The sequence below is a fragment of the Rhinolophus sinicus genome, chromosome 14 (assembly GCF_057876585.1).
Source record: "Rhinolophus sinicus isolate RSI-liver-muscle chromosome 14, RSI-T2T, whole genome shotgun sequence".
Taxonomy (NCBI): domain Eukaryota; kingdom Metazoa; phylum Chordata; class Mammalia; order Chiroptera; family Rhinolophidae; genus Rhinolophus; species Rhinolophus sinicus.
The window spans coordinates 21,919,529-21,937,969 of NC_142514.1; the positions used below are offsets into that span (position 1 = coordinate 21,919,529).

General features: G+C 41.9%; 1 protein-coding gene across 2 annotated transcripts in view; it reads left to right on the forward strand.

The window, feature by feature from the left end:
• Positions 1–17,722, forward strand: part of KHDRBS1 (KH RNA binding domain containing, signal transduction associated 1) — a 34,981-nt gene extending 17,259 nt beyond the window's left edge. The window contains exons 6-11 of one of the 2 annotated variants that reach the window (XR_016018602.1): positions 425–626; positions 1,319–1,386; positions 2,754–2,812; positions 5,098–5,290; positions 7,885–7,944; positions 17,406–17,722. Coding sequence is in view for 1 of the 2 variants with exons in the window: in XM_088790885.1 (XP_088647011.1) it covers positions 425–626; positions 1,319–1,386; positions 2,754–2,812; positions 5,098–5,195 (427 nt within the window). In the remaining variant the exon portion in view is untranslated. Of the gene's footprint in view, positions 1–424; positions 627–1,318; positions 1,387–2,753; positions 2,813–5,097; positions 5,521–7,884; positions 7,945–17,405 lie in introns of those variants that run through there. The other variant, XM_088790885.1, reaches the window with a different exon arrangement.
• Positions 17,723–18,441: the final 719 nt, after the last annotated feature.

An 18,441-nucleotide genomic window follows, 5' to 3' on the forward strand; every position in this document is an offset into this window, starting at 1 on the left:
TCCAGCTGAGAAGGGTCTTAGGATTTGTATCCTGCATCGAGTGGAATTGTGGATCTTGGGCACTTTAGCCATAGTCAAGTGCAGCAGCCCTGCTGCAACTTTTAATTGTGGATATTGCTAGCATTTTTAAGTGGCCTCTGACTTTAGAATTTTACCTTTTGTTGCTGATCTTTATGGAGTATTCAGATTCTTCAAGGCAGTCCAACAATGAGACAGTCAGAGGTCCACTGTGGGACCTGGGGAGTCTTCCATTATGGGTCCTTTACCCACCTTACACCTTACCTCTGTGTTTTAATAATATTCTATTTGGGGAATCATAAAAAGCTAGCTAGCTAGCTAGCTCCAGGATTTGCAAACAAATTTGAACATGAAAGTAGCCCATTTGATAAAAAAACTCCATTTAAAATAAACTTTATTTTTGCAGGGGCCGTGGTGTTGTACCCCCTCGGGGGGCTTTGGTGCGTGGTACACCAGTGAGAGGAGCCATCACTAGAGGTGCCACTGTGACTCGAGGAGTGCCACCCCCACCTACTGTGAGGGGTGCTCCAGCACCAAGAGCACGGACAGCAGGCATCCAGAGAATACCTTTGCCTCCACCTCCTGCACCAGAAACATATGAAGAATATGTAAGAAGTTTGAGCAATGTGCCATTTCCCAATACCTAGAAGGTTGCCAAAGGAAGTGGAATGACAGGGACTTGGCCCTTAATGTAGGTGACAGGGACCACTTGTAAGATTTGGAAATCTGCTCTCTTACAGAACGTTAATGTGAATGCTAAGCTATGAGAAGACTTTTCCATTTTAAGCATGGTTTACTATGTGTGTAGATTAAACAGGAAATAAGCTATACCAGGCAGTATTTTCTCAGTCTGTTGAGGTGTTGCTTCTGGTCATGTCCTCAGTTTCAGTCTAATAAACTCTTACATAACTTCCTATAGGTTTGTACATAAAAAAAAAAAAAAAAAAAAAAGAAAGAAAGAAATAAGCAATAAGCTGTGGCCTTGATGTACAGTTGTTTTACTAAAGGGGTCTCCCACTACTACTATTATTACTGCTGCAGTTCAACTTTGTGCCTTATTTCCTGCCCAGCGTTTAAAGGGGTTTTTTTTGTTTTGTTTTTCTTCATTGGTTCGTTGTTTTGTTTCATTTTTTTAAAAAATACGACCCTTTCTCTCTCGACTATTCCACAATGGGTGTTAACATTTTGGAGGGAAATTTCACGTTCTGTTCATCTAAAAGCCTGCCATCCTCCCGTGGGATATAATTACCTCCCTATCTCTCTGTGATTCTGACTTTCTATTTCATTTTATTTGTTCTAGGGATATGACGATTCATACGCAGAACAGAGTTATGAAGGCTACGAAGGCTATTACAGCCAGAGCCAAGGGTGAGTCAGCCAATAGAGGTGCTGTTTCGTGTATTAGAGATGGAAGGAGGGAGTTGGAGGAACTGAGAGGTTTTGGCAGTACAAGTCTGAGGAGCAGCATGGCTTGCCTTGTAAGGGTATCTCCTCTGCTTTTGACATCTGTAAGGCACATACTTAGATCTGTACGTTTGGATAATTGTGAATCTTAAATTATATTGTGAAATCTGGGAGTAGCAGATGAAAATTTCTTGAGCTGTGACTACTTGCAACAAAGGGAAAATGCCTTAAATTATTTTGACTTATTATTTTAAAATATCAAAGCCACATTAAAGTTGTATAAAGGCTTGAAAGAAAACTAGAATCCCACTGCCATAACTTAGGTTTTTTTCCTGCACTTTTCTTATAAAACATTTTGTGTGTGTGTGTGTGTATCTTATCTGTGATTGATTGAAAAGGCATCTCCTAATTCTACAGTGGGGACAGAACAGTTCTTTTCATGTTTGTTTATTCTCTTCCAGTGAGCCCTGTGAATACATGTGTATGTCCACTGTGGTTAAGATGGTCAATTTCAGATTATGCTTTTTCACCTTAAATTGTGTGATATCCATATTTTTCTTTGCTATAGTTGTCACTTTTTTATGAGTACATAGTTTTATACATGTTTTGGAACTATTTTGTGGTTTGGAGATGGGGGAATGAGCATTTTCCTGTATAACAAGGTCTGACAATTAAGTTTGCAAACTCATCCTAGAAAAAGTACTATATACCTCATTGCTGAATATCACTACAGTCTCCTTCAAAGTACTCCCCTTGGGAAGCTATGCACCGATGCCAGCGCCTAGTCCACCCTTCAAAGCAATTTTGGAACTCTTTTTCTGGAGTGGCCACCAGAGCTGTCATATTACCCTTGATGTCCTGAATGTCATCAAAATGTCATCCTTTCAATATTTCCTTTATCTTTCGGTAAAGAAAAAAGTCATTGGAGGCCAGATCAGGTGAGTAGGGAGGGTGTTCCAATACAGTTACTTGTTTACTGGCTAAAAACTCCCTCACAGACAGTGCCATGTGAGCTGGTGCATTGTCGTGATGCAAGAGCCATGAATTGTTGGCGAAAAGTTCAGGTCGTTTTCGTCTAACTTTTTCACTCAGCCTTTTCAGCACTTCCAAATAGTAAACTTGGTTAATTGTCCAATTGGTACAAATTCATAGTGAATAATCCCTCTGATATCAAAAAAGTTTAGCAACATCGTTGCAACAAGTTCACAAACTTAATTGTCAGACCTCATGTATACAGTAAAATGACTGAAATATGGAAATATTTGGGAGAAAGGTGAAACTGAAACATAGTTGCTATATAGCTGTCCTAACACTCTGTCTTTGGCTTTCAGGGACTCAGAATATTATGACTATGGACATGGGGAGGTTCAAGATTCTTATGAAGCATATGGTATGTCTTTATTTCTGTGGTGGGGCAGAATATTCAAGTAAGTACCTGAGAGAAGGCTGGATGATGGGGTGAGACGGTCACACGTCTGAGGAGAAGCCCTTAAAGACCAAGGTGTTGGTAGATGTGACGATAGGAATCCTACTCTTGTTTAAATATTTGGTGTACGGTAGAGAGAGGGACCACTTAAGTGAGATAGTGGTACTATTACTCTTGGAAGACTAAGCAGATGTCCTAAACTAGGGCGCAGGTCCAGCCTGACCTGGTTGGAACAGCAGACTTTTAAGCTAATGTTGTTGTTATTTTCTGTCTTAGGCTGGGAGATGGCTAGGCCTGGGTTATGTTGCTGGGCCTTTGCTGCTGATACCTAGACCACATTGGTGGATAATAAGAATTTAATTATATCCAGCTCTACTCTTCTGCTACTCCTCACTTTTAAAAATAATTTTGGATCTCATCGAAAAGAATCTCAGTGTAGAGGAAATGCTAGCTGAAAGGGACCCACATGGCAAGTAGCTAGCCAGAGCAGGTTGGGGCAAGAGTAGCGTCTGTTAGACTCAGATTAGAGACTGTAGGCTGGAGCCAAGTCAGCAATACTGCACCAAGATCCTTACTGTCTTAGAGACATCTCAACTCAGGCCTTGATCCCAAGAGAGCCATAGAGGCTGGAATGGCTGCAAAACCAAACTGCCTTCCCTGAGGTTTGGTTGAAAACACATTGCTCAGGAGTGTCCTCAAGAGCCAATTATGGCCCAGTGTTAGTGGGCCACAGAGAGTGCCACATGGCAGTGGATGCAGAGAGAGCAGCCTTTTAAATGTGAGGCATTTTCAACATACCTGAAGGAATTCCAGAGTCCTTGGCAGGGGGTTCAGCAGTTGACAGTTCATCTTAAGATAACTAGTTGACAGTCTGCCCGTTCCTCTAGCTGAAAAGGGGGCTCCACCTTAGGGCCTCCAACAGCCAGACAAGCTGAGCGCAACTCCTCAGCATGGTATGTAGTAGCCAATCAGCTGCTTGCCCAGGAAAACCATTTTTACAAGTTCTAGCTAAATGGTACTGGACAGTTGCCATCAGTAACGCGGCACTACTCTGCTCATATGCCACTATTTAGAAGGGTGGTATGATTGCCCTGGAGTATTTTCCTCCGTTGGTGAGGCAGCACAGTGGGGCCTCTGTTTGTGTTGACTAAATTGCATTTCTGTTTTGCCGGATAAAAGACTAGACTGCAAGAGGCAGGATGCTCCTTGTGCTCCTGGTATGATGTTGCCATGGTTAATCTGTTCTGATGTCTGCCTTTATAAACAGAATTAGAAAAATAAACTGTATTGTTAGTACCCAGGAGGCACTTGAACAGTGATGGAAAATTATGCTAGGCTTATAAACAGGCTTAGATAGGGTTCTGTAGACTTTAGACCCATATAGGGGTTATTAAACTTATCAGTGATGGAGGCAGAGGTTTGTGAATGCAGGCAGCTGGAGAAATACTTCAGGAATGAACTGGCACGTGTAAAGTATGGGGATGAGTGTGAAGAATAAGCTTATGAACACAAGTCATTTTTATGAGAGGTCAGCTCTGGAAGTAAGTGATCCTGTCCCTCGGGCTTTTCCTTGTCACAAAGGAAAACCATTTGAGGGTGTCAGCCATGTTGTCTGGCTTCTCTGGATTATTGACATAAGCAGGAGGCCATGGATTCTTCTAATCAGTGCTCCAAACGCATTTGATTGGTTCTTCCCTCCGCCAGACCAGTGGACCAGCTCTGCTGGTGGGGGGCCTCCTGAAATGTGGCCCTTGCTGGCTTCTCCCAGAGCGCCAAAGGACACTTCGCCACAGGGAAACCTGGTTTGGCTGTTGCATGGAAAGAGTCTAAAGACTTCCAGAAGTTGTTATCTTACCCTAGCTGTCTGGCAAATTGCTTTGGGAACAGGAAAGGGCATTGCAGACCCAGTAAGATTGATTTCCTCACTGTCTCAGCAAGGTGTTAGGTTTATCAAGGTCTGACGGCTGGAGGATAGATCATGTTGCCTGTGGAGAGCCTCTGCTGGAGGTTACTCCATGCCTTTCTGAGCTTTTTTCTTAACGTCCATTTACTCAAAACTGCCCTCCCGGTGGGAAATTGCCTAAGCTGCTCAGGAGGGCCAAGCAAAAGGAAAAGCAAGGACTACTGGGGAGGTGGCAAGACACTGGAAGCAGCCGTGTTTCTGGTGATCTTTACCAGGTGACCTACCCCTGCTCATCCCAAAATGCTGTTGGCCCATGGTTTATAAACTATTCTTGTTTTCCCCGCAGGCCAAGACGACTGGAATGGGACCAGGCCGTCGCTGAAGGCCCCTCCAGCTCGGCCAGTGAAGGGAGCATACAGAGAGCACCCATATGGACGTTATTAAAAACAAACATGAGGGGAAAATATCAGTTATGAGCAAAGTTGTTACTGATTTCTTGTATCTCCCAGGATTCCTGTTGCTTTACCCACAACAGACAAGTAATTGTCTAAGTGTTTTTCTTCGTGGTCCCCTTCTTCTCCCCACCTTACTCCATTCTTAACTCTGCATTCTGGCTTCTGTATGTAGTATTTTAAAATGAGTTAAAATAGATTTAGGAATATTGAATTAATTTTTTAAGTGTGTAGATGCTTTTTTTCTTTGTTGTTTAAATATAAACAGAAATGTACCTTTTATAATAAAAAAAGAAGTTGAGTAAAAAAAAAAAAAACCACAAACCTGGTAGTTTCAAAAGTGACATTGCTTGCTTAAAGGTTCTGAAGTTAAGGCTTGTTAACTTTATCTTAGTTTTGATTTGAGGCATCCCGTAAAGTTGTAGTTGCAGAATCCCAAACTAGGCTACATTTCAAAATTCAGGGCTGTTTAAGATCTAAAATCACAAACGTTAACTGCAATAGGTGCCACCATGTAAAAGTGAGCTCAGACGTCTCTAAAAATGTTTCCTTTAAAAGCACATGGCGGTTGAATCTTAAGGTTAAATTTTAATATGAAAGATCCTCATGAATTAAATAGTTGATGCAATTTTTAACGTTAATTGATTTAAAAAACAACAAAATTAGGTTTGTAAAACTGACTTTTTCATTATGTGGGTTTTGAAATCTAGCCCCAGACATACAGTGTTGAGAGATACTTAGCAGGGAGTAGGTTTGGAAGAGTTTGATTGGGGGAGAGGGGCTGGCCACCTGAATTGAATTTGATGCAGAGCTTTTTAGCCACGACCTTTCAATAATAGTACTAATAATTAAGATTTCAGTATTTATTTTAAAAAGACAAAGTATTTTGTCCATTTGAGATTCTGCACTCCATGAAAAGCTCACTTGGACATTGGGGCCAAAAGCTGATGATTTTCTTAAGTTGTGACAGTTGTCAATATTGAACTGTTCCCAAGGTAGTTAGTCAAGTATGTCTCAACACTAGCATGATATAAAAAGGGACACTGCAGCTGAATGAAAAAGGAATCAAAATCCACTTTGTACATAAGTTAAAGTCCTAATTGGATTTGTACCGTCCTCCCATTTTGTTCTTGGAAAATTAAATGCTACATGTGTAAGTCTGCCTAAATAGGTAGCTTAAACTTATGTCAAAATGTCTGCAGCAGTTTGTCAATAAAGTTTAGTCCTTTTTTAATCAAAGTAAATGTGATGAATTGTCATTTTTGTGGGTGGACAATAAAATAGTTTTCTCTTTCAAATAAACTTAAATTAACTAAAGTTAATGGGCTTGTTAAAATACGGAGACATTCTTAAAAGTGGTGGGGGGGATTTTATTTTAAGTTTACCAAAAAAATTTTTATTGAGTTGTTAAGTTTTAGTTTAAAAATAACCAAAGCTTTTTCACCCCCTGGAAGTTGTTGAAAACAGTTTTATATAATCCTATCACAAGATCTAATTTCCGGAGAGAAAAACTAAACCAAAACTTTGATTGTTTTCCATACATAGGCCTCTATTTAAAGTGCCAGCCACCCTAGTTTGCATCTTCTGTAGAGCCCCTGGGTGGTCCTAAAAGTGACACCAAATAATCTGAGCTTGGAAAGGAATAGCACCTGCCTTTAGAGACGACAATTCAGCAAACCCTGGGTGCCCTTAAGGGTTTCCCTTCTAATCCCAGAAATGCTGTTAATAAAATCAGCTGGGCTGGGGCAGGATCTGGCATGACAGGCTGGCTCTGAACTCCCTCCTGAGAGACCAAGAGAAGAAATGATGGAATTGGTTGGCCCTGTTTCCACTCTTCTGTTAATTTTCAGGGTTCTCATGCCTTCTCTAAGGGAGCCACCTAAAACTGCTCGGGGGTGAAAAATCCTCTTGTATGAAGTGCCAAGCTGCCTGCAGCAGTGCATGATGGACATTTTTTTTTTTTCTTTTTAAAACACACCAACAAAAAAATGTATTTGTAGATTGTGATAAAGTGTAAATAACTGAATTTTCAACCATGGTTTGAAGTCAGCTTTCAGGGCATTATGTCTTGTTTTGATGAAAAGAGATCACTCTATACCCCCCTTTTTAAAGGAAAATTATCGCAAGAGAATCAGGATGTGTAAAGCTAACATGCATCGCAAAAAACCAAAGGTAACCTAAATGTCTGATTTTAATAGCACATATTTCTCTTTTACATAAACTGTGACAGCAACTTGCATAAACAATTCTTTAGCTGTTAATTTTAATGTAAAAACTTGGCAAAACTTGTTTAATAAAAATAGCTGTAAAAAGAAAAACCATATGCTGCCGTATAAATTAGCCATAACTCTTAATAATCCTGCCCATCACAAGTGAACTGTAATGTAACCTGGGCACAAAGTCTGACATCTTAAATGACACACTGTAAAATTTCAATGACTGTAGATTAGATCTGCTCCCCAAAGTAAAGCTTTCTGCTCAGCTATTTTAAAATGTACAAGGATGAGCCCCAATAGGTCCCCATATTGATATTCACAATGAAATGTTACTTAAAATTTCCTTAAAAGTTGCATGTTTCTCTCCTGTAATGTATAAACTGCATGCAGGATCTCTATCTTTTATTTTGTATGTCTTTAAAACTTCTTCTTCGAAAGACTGATCTCCTACTTCTCCATTTTCAGGTCCTTGAAAATTCCTGAGACATTTCCTGGGGTAGAATGGGTAGTGAAGACCCATATCAGGTATGTTAAGGTGGCTTTCCATTAAGGATGTGGGACTTTTATCCTGACTATAAAACAGTTTTGCCAGGGGATCTTGGCCTGGGAGGTGATCAGTGGGCGAATCTTCCTTGCAAGTCATGGGCGAATCTTCCTTGCATGTCATTTGTACCATATTTGCAACATAACCATGCTTGTATGTTTACAGTCCATATTGACTTTACTTGTAACAACAACATAGTATCAACTTAGGGTTATTAATTCCCACTATCCTGTCAGTAACCTGATGATGCAGTGTTTTATTTGGAGTCCATTGGTTGTAAGCAACAAAGTGACTGGCTAATGTAAATAAAAGGGAATTATTAGAAGGGTGTTAGGGGCTCACAGATTTACTGTGAAGGCTAGAAAATCTATCTTGGGAACCAGAGTGGCTGCAGAGAACTGAAACAGCAGTGGTGGGCCACAGGAATGATCCTGAAGCCGAGCTAGCTGCTTAAGCCCTATTGCTGGAATAAATAAAGTCTAGCCATATTTGGTTTCTTTCTCCCTCAAGATTCAAGTTCTAGGGAGGGAATGTCAGACTGGATTAGCTTGAGTCATGTGCCCACACTTTACCAGTATGCAGTTAAAAACAAGCTATTTCCTCAAAAGGAAGTCAGAGGGGTATTAGGAAAGGGAAATGAATTCTGGGCAGCCGAAAAAAAAAATTGTCCCATAATAACTGTATTTTACAGAAGTAACTGAGAATTAGGTTAAGTGACTTCCCACAGTCACATAATTAATATTGTTAGTAATTAAGCCCAAGTTTATGTTGCCAGACCTAACATCTTGACTCTTATACTATACTGCTTATAATCTAAGGAAGGGGTATTGCTCACACTTATGAGACACCCAGTAGGGATATCGTGTTACGGTAGAAAGGACGTGGAACCTGACAAAAAACTACAGTTGAATCTATGAGCTATCTTTAGTTTAGTGATCTAAAACAAATCACTTACCTTATTTCCACATCTGGGAAGGAAGATAGGGAAAATGTACCCCTTAACAGTGGTTGGCACACAGAAGCAGTTCTGTGTATAAGACCACCAATCAGTGCCCTATACATAGTAAGTATTAGTGTTCTTTCCCTAAGAAAATTGAACCCCCTGGTTTGGTTAGTTGGGCTCACTCTGACAACTGAATAAGCCTTCCTGTTGCTTGAAGCCATCAGGGAACTCACTGCATGATGTTTCCCTCTGCTCCTGAATGAGTTGTTGGGGTTCGGATGACCCTGAGGAGACAAGTTCTATGTGAGTAGGCCAAAGGCACATAGAACCTTTCACAGAGAAATTTGCCTTTTTGGACATTTCTTCCAAGGAAGCCTACCTCTCAGCCAGGAGCCTCTCAGATTTGGAGACTTTCAGGAGGGCCATAGGCCTTGAGCATGGTTTTGGGAACCCAGGAAGTCCTAAGGATGGTATTGGTTCATATGAATGGCTAGGAAAATTTAAGGGGAAGTCCCTGAATGCAGAGAAGTTAGTCTCAACTTTGCCTAGGGTAGTCTGCAGAGCAGAATTTTGAGGAAATGTCTTTCTTCACGTGGCCTGTAATTTGTGCTTTAAAAAATAGGTTCCACTGTTGCCAGACCATGCCTGGGTCTGCCTATTCTGGGTGTGTAGTTTAGTCAGTTGGTCCCAGTGTTTTCTATAGCTTTCTGTCACTGCCTGTGAACATTGATTACAGTTCTACAGGCTTTAGAGCCAGGCAAGACTGGGCTCTGGGCTTCATCACAGTTTTTGTCTCTGTTGACAAAAACAAAACCCTTAACCCCTCTCATTTATCATCAAATGAAGTTGAAAATAACAGCTAACGTTTATCACTGTGCATCACAATATCCTAAGCTGTTCAGAAGGATTATGTCATTTGATCCTCTCTACCTTTTTCTTTTTTAGTTGAGATAAAATTCACATGACATAAAATTTACCATTTTCACCATTTAGAATATACAGTTCAGGCGTTTTTAGAACATTCACAATGCTATGCAACCATCATCACTATTTAATTCCAGAAAATTTCCATTGCCCCAAAAAGAAATCCCATACCCGTTAGTCACCACTCCTAATTCCCCTCTCCTGGCAACCACTAATCTACTTTCTCTTTCTATGGATTTGTCTACCCTGGACATTTTATATAAATGGATTTGTATAACATGTCCCTTTTGTGATTGGTTTCTTTCACTTTGTGTAATGTTTTCAAGCTTCATCCATGTTATAGCACGTATCAGTACGTCATACTAGTGATAGGAAACATATTGCAAAAGCAGCCCACTTCCCTTAGAACAGCTCTAAGTATTGGAAGTTTTTCCTTGTGTTAATGAGTTGCTCCAGTAACATTCTGCTTTGAACCCCTGAATATCCTTTCAAGTATTTGAAGATCATTTTCATTCATGTTTCTTTCCCAGCTCTAAAAGCTTTTGTTAGACTTGCTAGATCTGATTTTTAAGAAAAATTAGAAATTTGGACTTTACATACTGCCAGTTGTTTAATGTTTGCTGAAATTTGTATCATTCCCTTTAAAACATCCACTGCAAGCCAAATGCTGCCCATAGCCTACCAGTCTGCAGCTTCTGGTTAGCTTCTATTAATATAAATTAAGAACATGTTAGGATTATTGAGATACAATTCATATACCATACTATTCAACCATTTAAAGTGTACAATTCAGTGGTTTTTAGTATAGTCATGTACTGCATAACGAATGTCAATGACGGACCGCATATACAACAGTGGTATACCATCTAGCCTAGGTGAGTAGTAGCCTGTACCATCTAGGTTTGTGTAAGTGCACTCTGTGATGCTTGCACGACGACAGAATTGGCTGGCGACACATTTCTCAGAATGTATCCCCATCATTAAGTGGCGCATGACTGTATATACAGAGTTGTACAGTCATCACCGTAATCAATTGTAGAACGTCTTTATCACCACAGAAGAAACACTATGCTTTTTAGCCATCTCCCCCCAATCCACTTACCCTCTCCAGCCCTAGGCAACCACAAATCTACTTTCTGTCTCTATCGAGTTGCATATTCTGAACATTTAATATAAATGAAATCATACAATATGTGATTTTTTTTTTGACTGGGCTTCTTTGACTAGCATAACGTTTTCAAGTTTTATCCATGTTGTATCAATGCTTCATTCCTTTTATTATCAAATACTGCTGCATTGTATGCATGTACTACATTTTGTTTATCCATTCACTCGGACATTTGGGTTGTTTTTGCTTTTTGGCTGTGTGAATTTCACTGTGGACATTCCTGTACACATTTTTGTGTGGACATATGTTTAATTTCTTAGGCATATACCTTAAAAAGGTATTACTGGCTCATATGATAACTCTGTTTAGTATTCTGAGGGACTGCCAAATTTTTTTCCACAGAGGCTGCACCATTCCCACCAGCTGTGTATGAGGTTACTAATTTTTCCATATCCTCACCGACACTTGTTATTTTCTGTTTTGATTTTTTGTTTATTATAGCCATCCTACTGGGTGTGTAAATTGGTACCTCATTGTGATTTTGATTTGCATTTTCCTAATGACTAATTTTGTTGAGCATCTTTTCATGTGCTTATTCCCCATCTGTATGTCATATATCGTCTTTGAAGAAATGTCAGTCTATATCTTTCGCCAATTTTTAAATTGGATTATATTGTCTTTTTATTACTGAATTGTATGTTCTTTATATGTTCTAATGATAGACCCTTATCAGGTTTGTGACTTGCAGGTATCTTTTCCTGTTCCATGGCTTCTCTTCTTTTATTTTTTCTAAATTTTTATTGGGGAATACTGGGGAACAGTGTGTTTCTCCAGGGCGCATCAGCTCCAAGTCGTTGTCCTTCAGTCTAGTTGTGGAGGGCGCAGCTCACTCGCCCATGTGGGAATCGAACCAGCAACTCTGTTGTTCAGCGCTCGCACTCCAACAACTGAGCCATCTGGCTGCTTCTCCAAATTATGTCTTTATCCTGTACATTATACTACAGACTGCCAAAGTTCAAATGAGGCTGTTTTAGCTGCCGTGCCTGGCCATATGTAGTTCTCCAGAAGCTCAGAGAGTGAGCTCCAACATTCCCTTCTTCCATCATCAACCTCCTTTGCTTCTGTCCTTATCTCCCTCCAGGGTTTCTTTCCATGGAAGCTCCAAGTGCTCTTGGCAGTGACAGTTGCTGCTAAGGGAACACTCTAACCCTTCCTTACCTAGGGATATGGCAATTATTCAAATAACCTTAAGGTTTGTCCACTCCTGCTTTCTCTTCCACCACTTCTCACCCCTGGCCCAGGCTAAGAATGAAGATACGGACACATCAGCAGCTGCTAGGGCTCTCTGACCACAACAGACTCAGACTGTTTTTTGTTTCAGAAACAGGAGCCTGAGAGTTGGCATAAATGTAAGAATTAAAACTATAAAACTCTTAGAAGGAAATCGGTATAAAATCTTCATGACCTTGAATGAGGCTTCTTAGGTTTCTTACCTATGTCACAGCAGCCCCAAAGGCTTCTTGCCTACAAATATGCAATGTGTTGTTGAACAAAGTGAACAAGGGAGATAGAGGTCGCACTGGTAGATGTTTTGCTCAGGTTTTTGAAAGCTAAGTACTCCCTCCCTGACCTTAAACCCTGAGGCAATATGTCCCCCAAGGCTTTGCCAAAGTTCATTTCTGGATTAGAATGCATAAGGCAGCACATGGGCTCCCGCTTTCTTGATATCTCCTGCTTTGTGTGAGCCTATACAGGCTACTGTTTGCTGGCAGTGTTACTAATAAGCAGTCATTTTAATTTTTTTTTTTTCATTTTATTACTTCTCGGTCTACTCCCATTCATCAATCTTGACTCCATTTTTTTAAAAGGAGAAAGTGACATAGGGAAAATAAGCAGCTTTGCCTGGTTAAGGGAGTAGAGAACTCAATTTAATGCCTACTGTGAGTCCCTTTTTTTGTAAACGAGGCACCTGATACTAGGAGAGACGAAGTAATTTACCACAGTTGTATAGCAAGTTGTGTGAGGCGGTGCATATCAACATTTTTGTACATCAGAGTCCATTTTCTATGCTGAAAGCATGCTGCTTTTATAAGATAATGCCGTATTTTATTGACACTGACGTTTATTATGAGATGTATCATTGGGTACTGCAAAGAAAGAAAAAAGACTGCCAGTTAAACCAACACAATGGCTTCTTGTTCGTATCGAGAGTAAGAATCATCTTGATTTCAGAGATGTCGATTGCATTTTGTCAATTCTTACATTCTTCACCATGCACTGTCTTCTCTACATGTAGATTAGCTATTATTATCCCATTCTTACATAGTGATGAAACTGAGGCCCAGAAAAATTAAATCACTTATCCAAGGCTTTGCAGCTGTGATGTAGCAGAGCTGGGATCCAAACTCAGGCAGTCTGAGTTCAGAATCTGGGATCAATTTCAACCACTAGACTACACTGACACTGAAGGTCTCACCTGTCAGCCAGAACCATCCCAGGGAGCCTGTACGTCATTCTATATTCTGGAAGGAGGCTTATTCTGCAGGAGTATTGTTACTAATGCAGTGAACATTTGCTGAGGTCATTTAGACCCTTGTGCTGGCTGTGATGGGTAACGGTTCTACATCAGTTCATAGTCTCTGCCCTCATGAAACTCAGTCTAATGGGAGAGAGTAAGTCTGACATAGTTAATAGTAGTGTGTGGTCATTTCTGTTGCTGAACTGAGTATCAGGCAGCCTTCAGGAGCTGTCTGAGAAAGGGATAAGGAGAGCCAGAGAAGGGGGTGGGGGGTGCATTTCAATTGAGTCTTACAGGATAACTAAGAATTTGCCAGGCAGACAGATAGGTTAGCGTAGCACTTTATTATGGCTTTAAACTAATTTAGACTAATTTCAAATTCTGCTGCCTCCAAAGTTATTGGTTTTGGAAACTTAGGTGAGTTATCCTCTCCAAGTCTCAGTTTCATCATCTGTAAAATTGGATAATAACATTTACTTCACAGCATTATTGTGAAGATTGAGGGAACTAACATATGTAAAACATTCATCATGACGTGGCCAGCACCCAATAAATGTTAGCTATAAATAGATGCTGGCAGCGTAGAATAGTGCCAATTTTGAAAGGCTAAATTTTGGGCAAGGAATTTGGACTTTATTCTAAAGTTTAGGGAGCTATTTGAGGCCTTTAGCACAAGAACACACCTGTCTTTGCCACTGTGCTGGCGAGGTAGCAAAGGAAAGGAACCAGAAGAGAAAAGCCTTCTGTAAGTGGCCCTACTCCTTTGTGGGACAGTGAAGGGGATGGTCCCCGTTTACCTGGCCAAGACAGAAACACCTTGCCCGAAGGCCTTTTGGTACTTTCCTTTTTTCAGAAAGCAGAATCATCGCTCCTTTTAGGGCTATATGAGGGTGGGATGTTAAGCTTTCATCGTATGTTAAGGTAGTCTTCCTATATCCCGTCCCTTTCACCCACCCTGTGAATTGGAGACCAAAACTCTCCGAGTCTCCACTAATAGAAACTTTGTTCTTAAGGAAATGTTAAGCAAAGCTTTGCTTCACCACTCTAACTCCTGAATGAGTGAAGTCTCTGCCTCCATTTTAAGCTCTTAATTCTGTGTTACCTCTGTGCTGGGAGTGTCATATGTGGCATCCCATTTAATTCTTACAGACAATCCTGGGAAGGGAAGATTATTCTGGGAAACTGATGGGTACACATTAGGATGGCCCCAGTTTAGACCTAAGTCTTTCTGTTCCCTCTTAGCTGCCTCCTCTGTGCCTAGAGTGTCCATAAGAAGATCAGTTTACACGGAAAGTAGTTCCCAGCTTTGGTGTACAGGATGGGTGTCCCTGGCTTGGTTTCCAGATTCCCAAAGTTAAAAAAATTGGATCTTTCTCAGCCCTCCCTCCTTCTCTGTCTCCAGACCCTCATGTACCTCTTGCTTTCCGGATTAATAGTCATGGCATGTTTAAAGCTAGCAAGCATCTGATGAATATTTAATAGCCTTGAGCAGAAAAGCTAGATACAGCTGTCTGAGACAGCAGCTGTTGGGGGGCGGGGAGGAAGTGCACTCCACCACCTCACTCCTCATTCTTTTGTTCCCTGACCTAGCCCCTCAGGAGCAAAGGCCTATGGTGGGCACTAGACCCTAGTCCTATTGTGGCTTGATTGCTACCCTGGGCTCCCAAGGAGGCTACATTCAGAGAGCAGGCCAAACCCCTTTTGCAGGTAATGGGGAGCAGATATGTTCCCTGACATCTAGAATCAATTTTCCAACCCCTGAGCTGGAGGTCTTCTACTCTATGGCCTGTTCTGGCTCTGGGATGGAGGGTGTGTTCTCATCCAGTGTCCTGCCAACTGCAGCGCTCTTTTGTAAAAGGAGGGAGACTTGCATTGGGAAGGGACTTGAATTTCACAGCCACGCTGCTGCAGTTTAGCCTCTTGACGTTCCTTGACTACACGTACAGTGGCCTCTCAGCAGTAGGTGTCCTCCCCATTCGTAGTCTACGCTGTGGTGATTGTCTGTAGCTGCCGCTCAGGCAGGCAATCGACAGGTAGGAGTTCTCAGGCAGGTACAAGCTCCCCTGGGCTTTCCCCCACCTTATACCTAGGGAGTTTTTCGCTTCAAGGAAGCCTCGTTTCCAGGGCAAATTTGGGGAAGTCATGGGGACTCCTGCAATAAAAAGCCCATTTGAAATGTTAGGCAGAGATGTTAGGCATGGCCAGTCTATTGCACCAGATGAATCAGCCTCGTAGAGCACGTTGCCAGAAATTGGGGCACTGTTTCTGTTAATACTGTGTGAAGATGCCTGAATTAACTGTTCCCTTGTCAGCCTCTGAAGCCCACGTTGGCCCACCTCAGGATAGCCAGTCTCTTCTTCCCAGGCACCATGCGTGAGAACTGGGAATAGAAGCGTTTGGGTTCAGACACAGGGCTAATTCTTCTCCGCTTCCTATTCACGGCCCAGCTTTAGTTATCAAATGGATGCTCCCCATCTCTCAGGCTCTCTGGTCTTAGAATATAGGAAACAAACTCTGCATCTGCTTTTGAGAAAGAGAAATACCTTGTGCCCTGATATGATTCTTCATAAGCTTCTCTCCAAAGAGCAGTACAAATGGCCCCTTTCATTCATTTTTCTTAATACATTCCTTATTATAGACTGGAACACCTATTATGTGCTGGACACGAAAGTCAGTGGCAAATGAACAAGATAAAATTGGTCTCTGGCCTCATGGAGCTTACCGTTTATTTGGGGAGACAAACACTAAACAGATATTACTCTCATAAATAACATTATATCAGTTGTGATAAGCACTATGAAAGAAAAAGAACAGGGTGCAACAGCATACAACAGGGACCTAACCTAGCTTTGGGGTTTTCCTTAAGGAAGTGATGCTTAAGGTAGTGTCTAAAGGAAGAATTAGCTAGGTAGAGGGTTTGGGAGATGGTTTGGGGAAAGGGCATGAAGCAAACTCTAGGCAGAGGGTAGAACTGAGGCAGGTTCAAAGTGAGGTAAGAATCGGGACCTTATTCGGTTATCACTGAAGACCATTTAATCCAAGAGTGAGGGGTGGGGGATGACACGATTAGATTTCTGGTTTTTAAACTTCACTTGCTCCTGAATGGAGAATGGATATGGGGACCTATTAGGAAACTTCTTGGCATTAGTCCAGGCAAGAAATGAGGAGGACCTCTAGTGGAATGACAGTAGTGAAAATGTAGAGAAGTGAACAGATTAAAGAACTTTTAGGAGACAGAATGAACATAATTTGGTGATTGACTAGAGGTGGGAGAAGCGTAGGTATTAAGGAAGGCTCCCAGGGCACTGGTTTGAACGACGGGGAATGGGAATACCATTTGTTAAAAGATGGGAGCACTGCTACAGGCTTTGGCAGAGAAGGGCCCAGCCCCAGGCTGAGGATGTTATCTGTCCTGTCGATAACCCTGATTATTTGGGGTTGGGATGAACCCCTCATAAGGCCAAAAGAGATGGACCCCTGAACCTAGGATTGGGGTACTGGTAATAGCTATGAGAAGATGCCTGTTTTCCTATTCGCTTTCTTCCAAAGGCTCTTAAAGCTTTGTCAATCTTTTATCTTTTTCACATCTCTGGGACAGCAGAAAGCATTTTCCCCTTTGTATAGCTGGAGGTCCCAAAGCTTATATAACTTAAGGCCCCAAAGGTTTAGTTGATTCTGCCCTGGATCACTCAGCTCAGGTATGGCCAAGGCTGGGAGGTATGAGGTTTAAGGCCCATTTGCCTGACTGACATGAAAAAAGAGCTCCTCGGCTGCCGACTTCTATTTTCTACCCATCTGCGTACCTAGAAACCTTGTGCTGAATGTAACAACTGCAGTTGTGCCGTGGGAGCGGGAGATGGTAAGGGAGGCAGCCTGGCCAAATGGGAGGCTGGGAAGCCCCCTGATGTGGCAGCTTCGTGTTTCTTAATTTCTGCCTGTGTCTTTGCAGCTATCGGAGGACTCCGGAAACCAGGAGAGCTGCCTGCTGTGTCAAGGTTGGCCTGAGGGCATTTGCTGAGCACAGAGAAACCCAGGAGAGATCAACTGTCTATTCTCACCCCAGCTCTTTGATCTGTCTGATTTACCCACAGAAAGCCAGCCAGGATCCCCTCAGAAAATCTCTAGGCCCAGCCTGGAGTCCTCAGGGCTGCAGGAGACTGTGCTACCAACAGTGAAACATGCTCAGGACTTTATAAAGAGTTGAAGGGGACTAACAGTACCCTCCACACGGCCTCCTAGATCTGAATAAACTGGCAACTCCTGCGATGTCTGTCATTCCCCGTTTGTCTGCTTCCCCTTAGCCTCCAGCAGAACTGGGTGGAACACCCCCTATTTCCCTCCCTGCCACACCTGTGTTGTGGGTACCAGCCTGGAAGTCCTTGGACCCTTCCAGTGAGCTCCTAGAGGGAAGCTGGTCACCTCCTGTGTAACAGGCTGAGGAAAGCCAAGTGAGAGAGAAGGTTCATTTATTAGGGGAAAGTTATTTAACCTCTGCACCTGTTATCCTTTCACTGTTGATTACTAACCTTGTCCAAAAGCTCTTGAAGGGTAGGGCCTTTTCTACTTCACCTCTGTACTATATCCCTTCCCCAGCAAATAACTGGCATTAAGGAGCTCAATAAAGGTTTGGTCAAAGTGATGAATGGTCCCACTCTGGTAGCTTCTATCAACTTTGGGAGAGAGCCAAAGCCCCCCTATATAGCTCCCAGTTTCCTTCCTGTTATATTAGGCTAGCTATTTGTCCTAACATTTTCTCCTGAAGGATTGGAAAGTCAGCCTTTGATACAGACTTCTGGTTTCCTATGGCCTAATACCCTAGGCTGGTTTCACACTGAGCTTTCTGAGAGGTTATGGCCCTCTCTCTACTATTGCACTCTTCCTTTAATGTCTCCTGGTTATTTATCCTAACAAAGGAGGGAGGGGAAGGGCTGAGTTTGGGGACAGAGTCTGTCTGCCTTTTAACTGTGGCTGGGGCCTTCTAATAA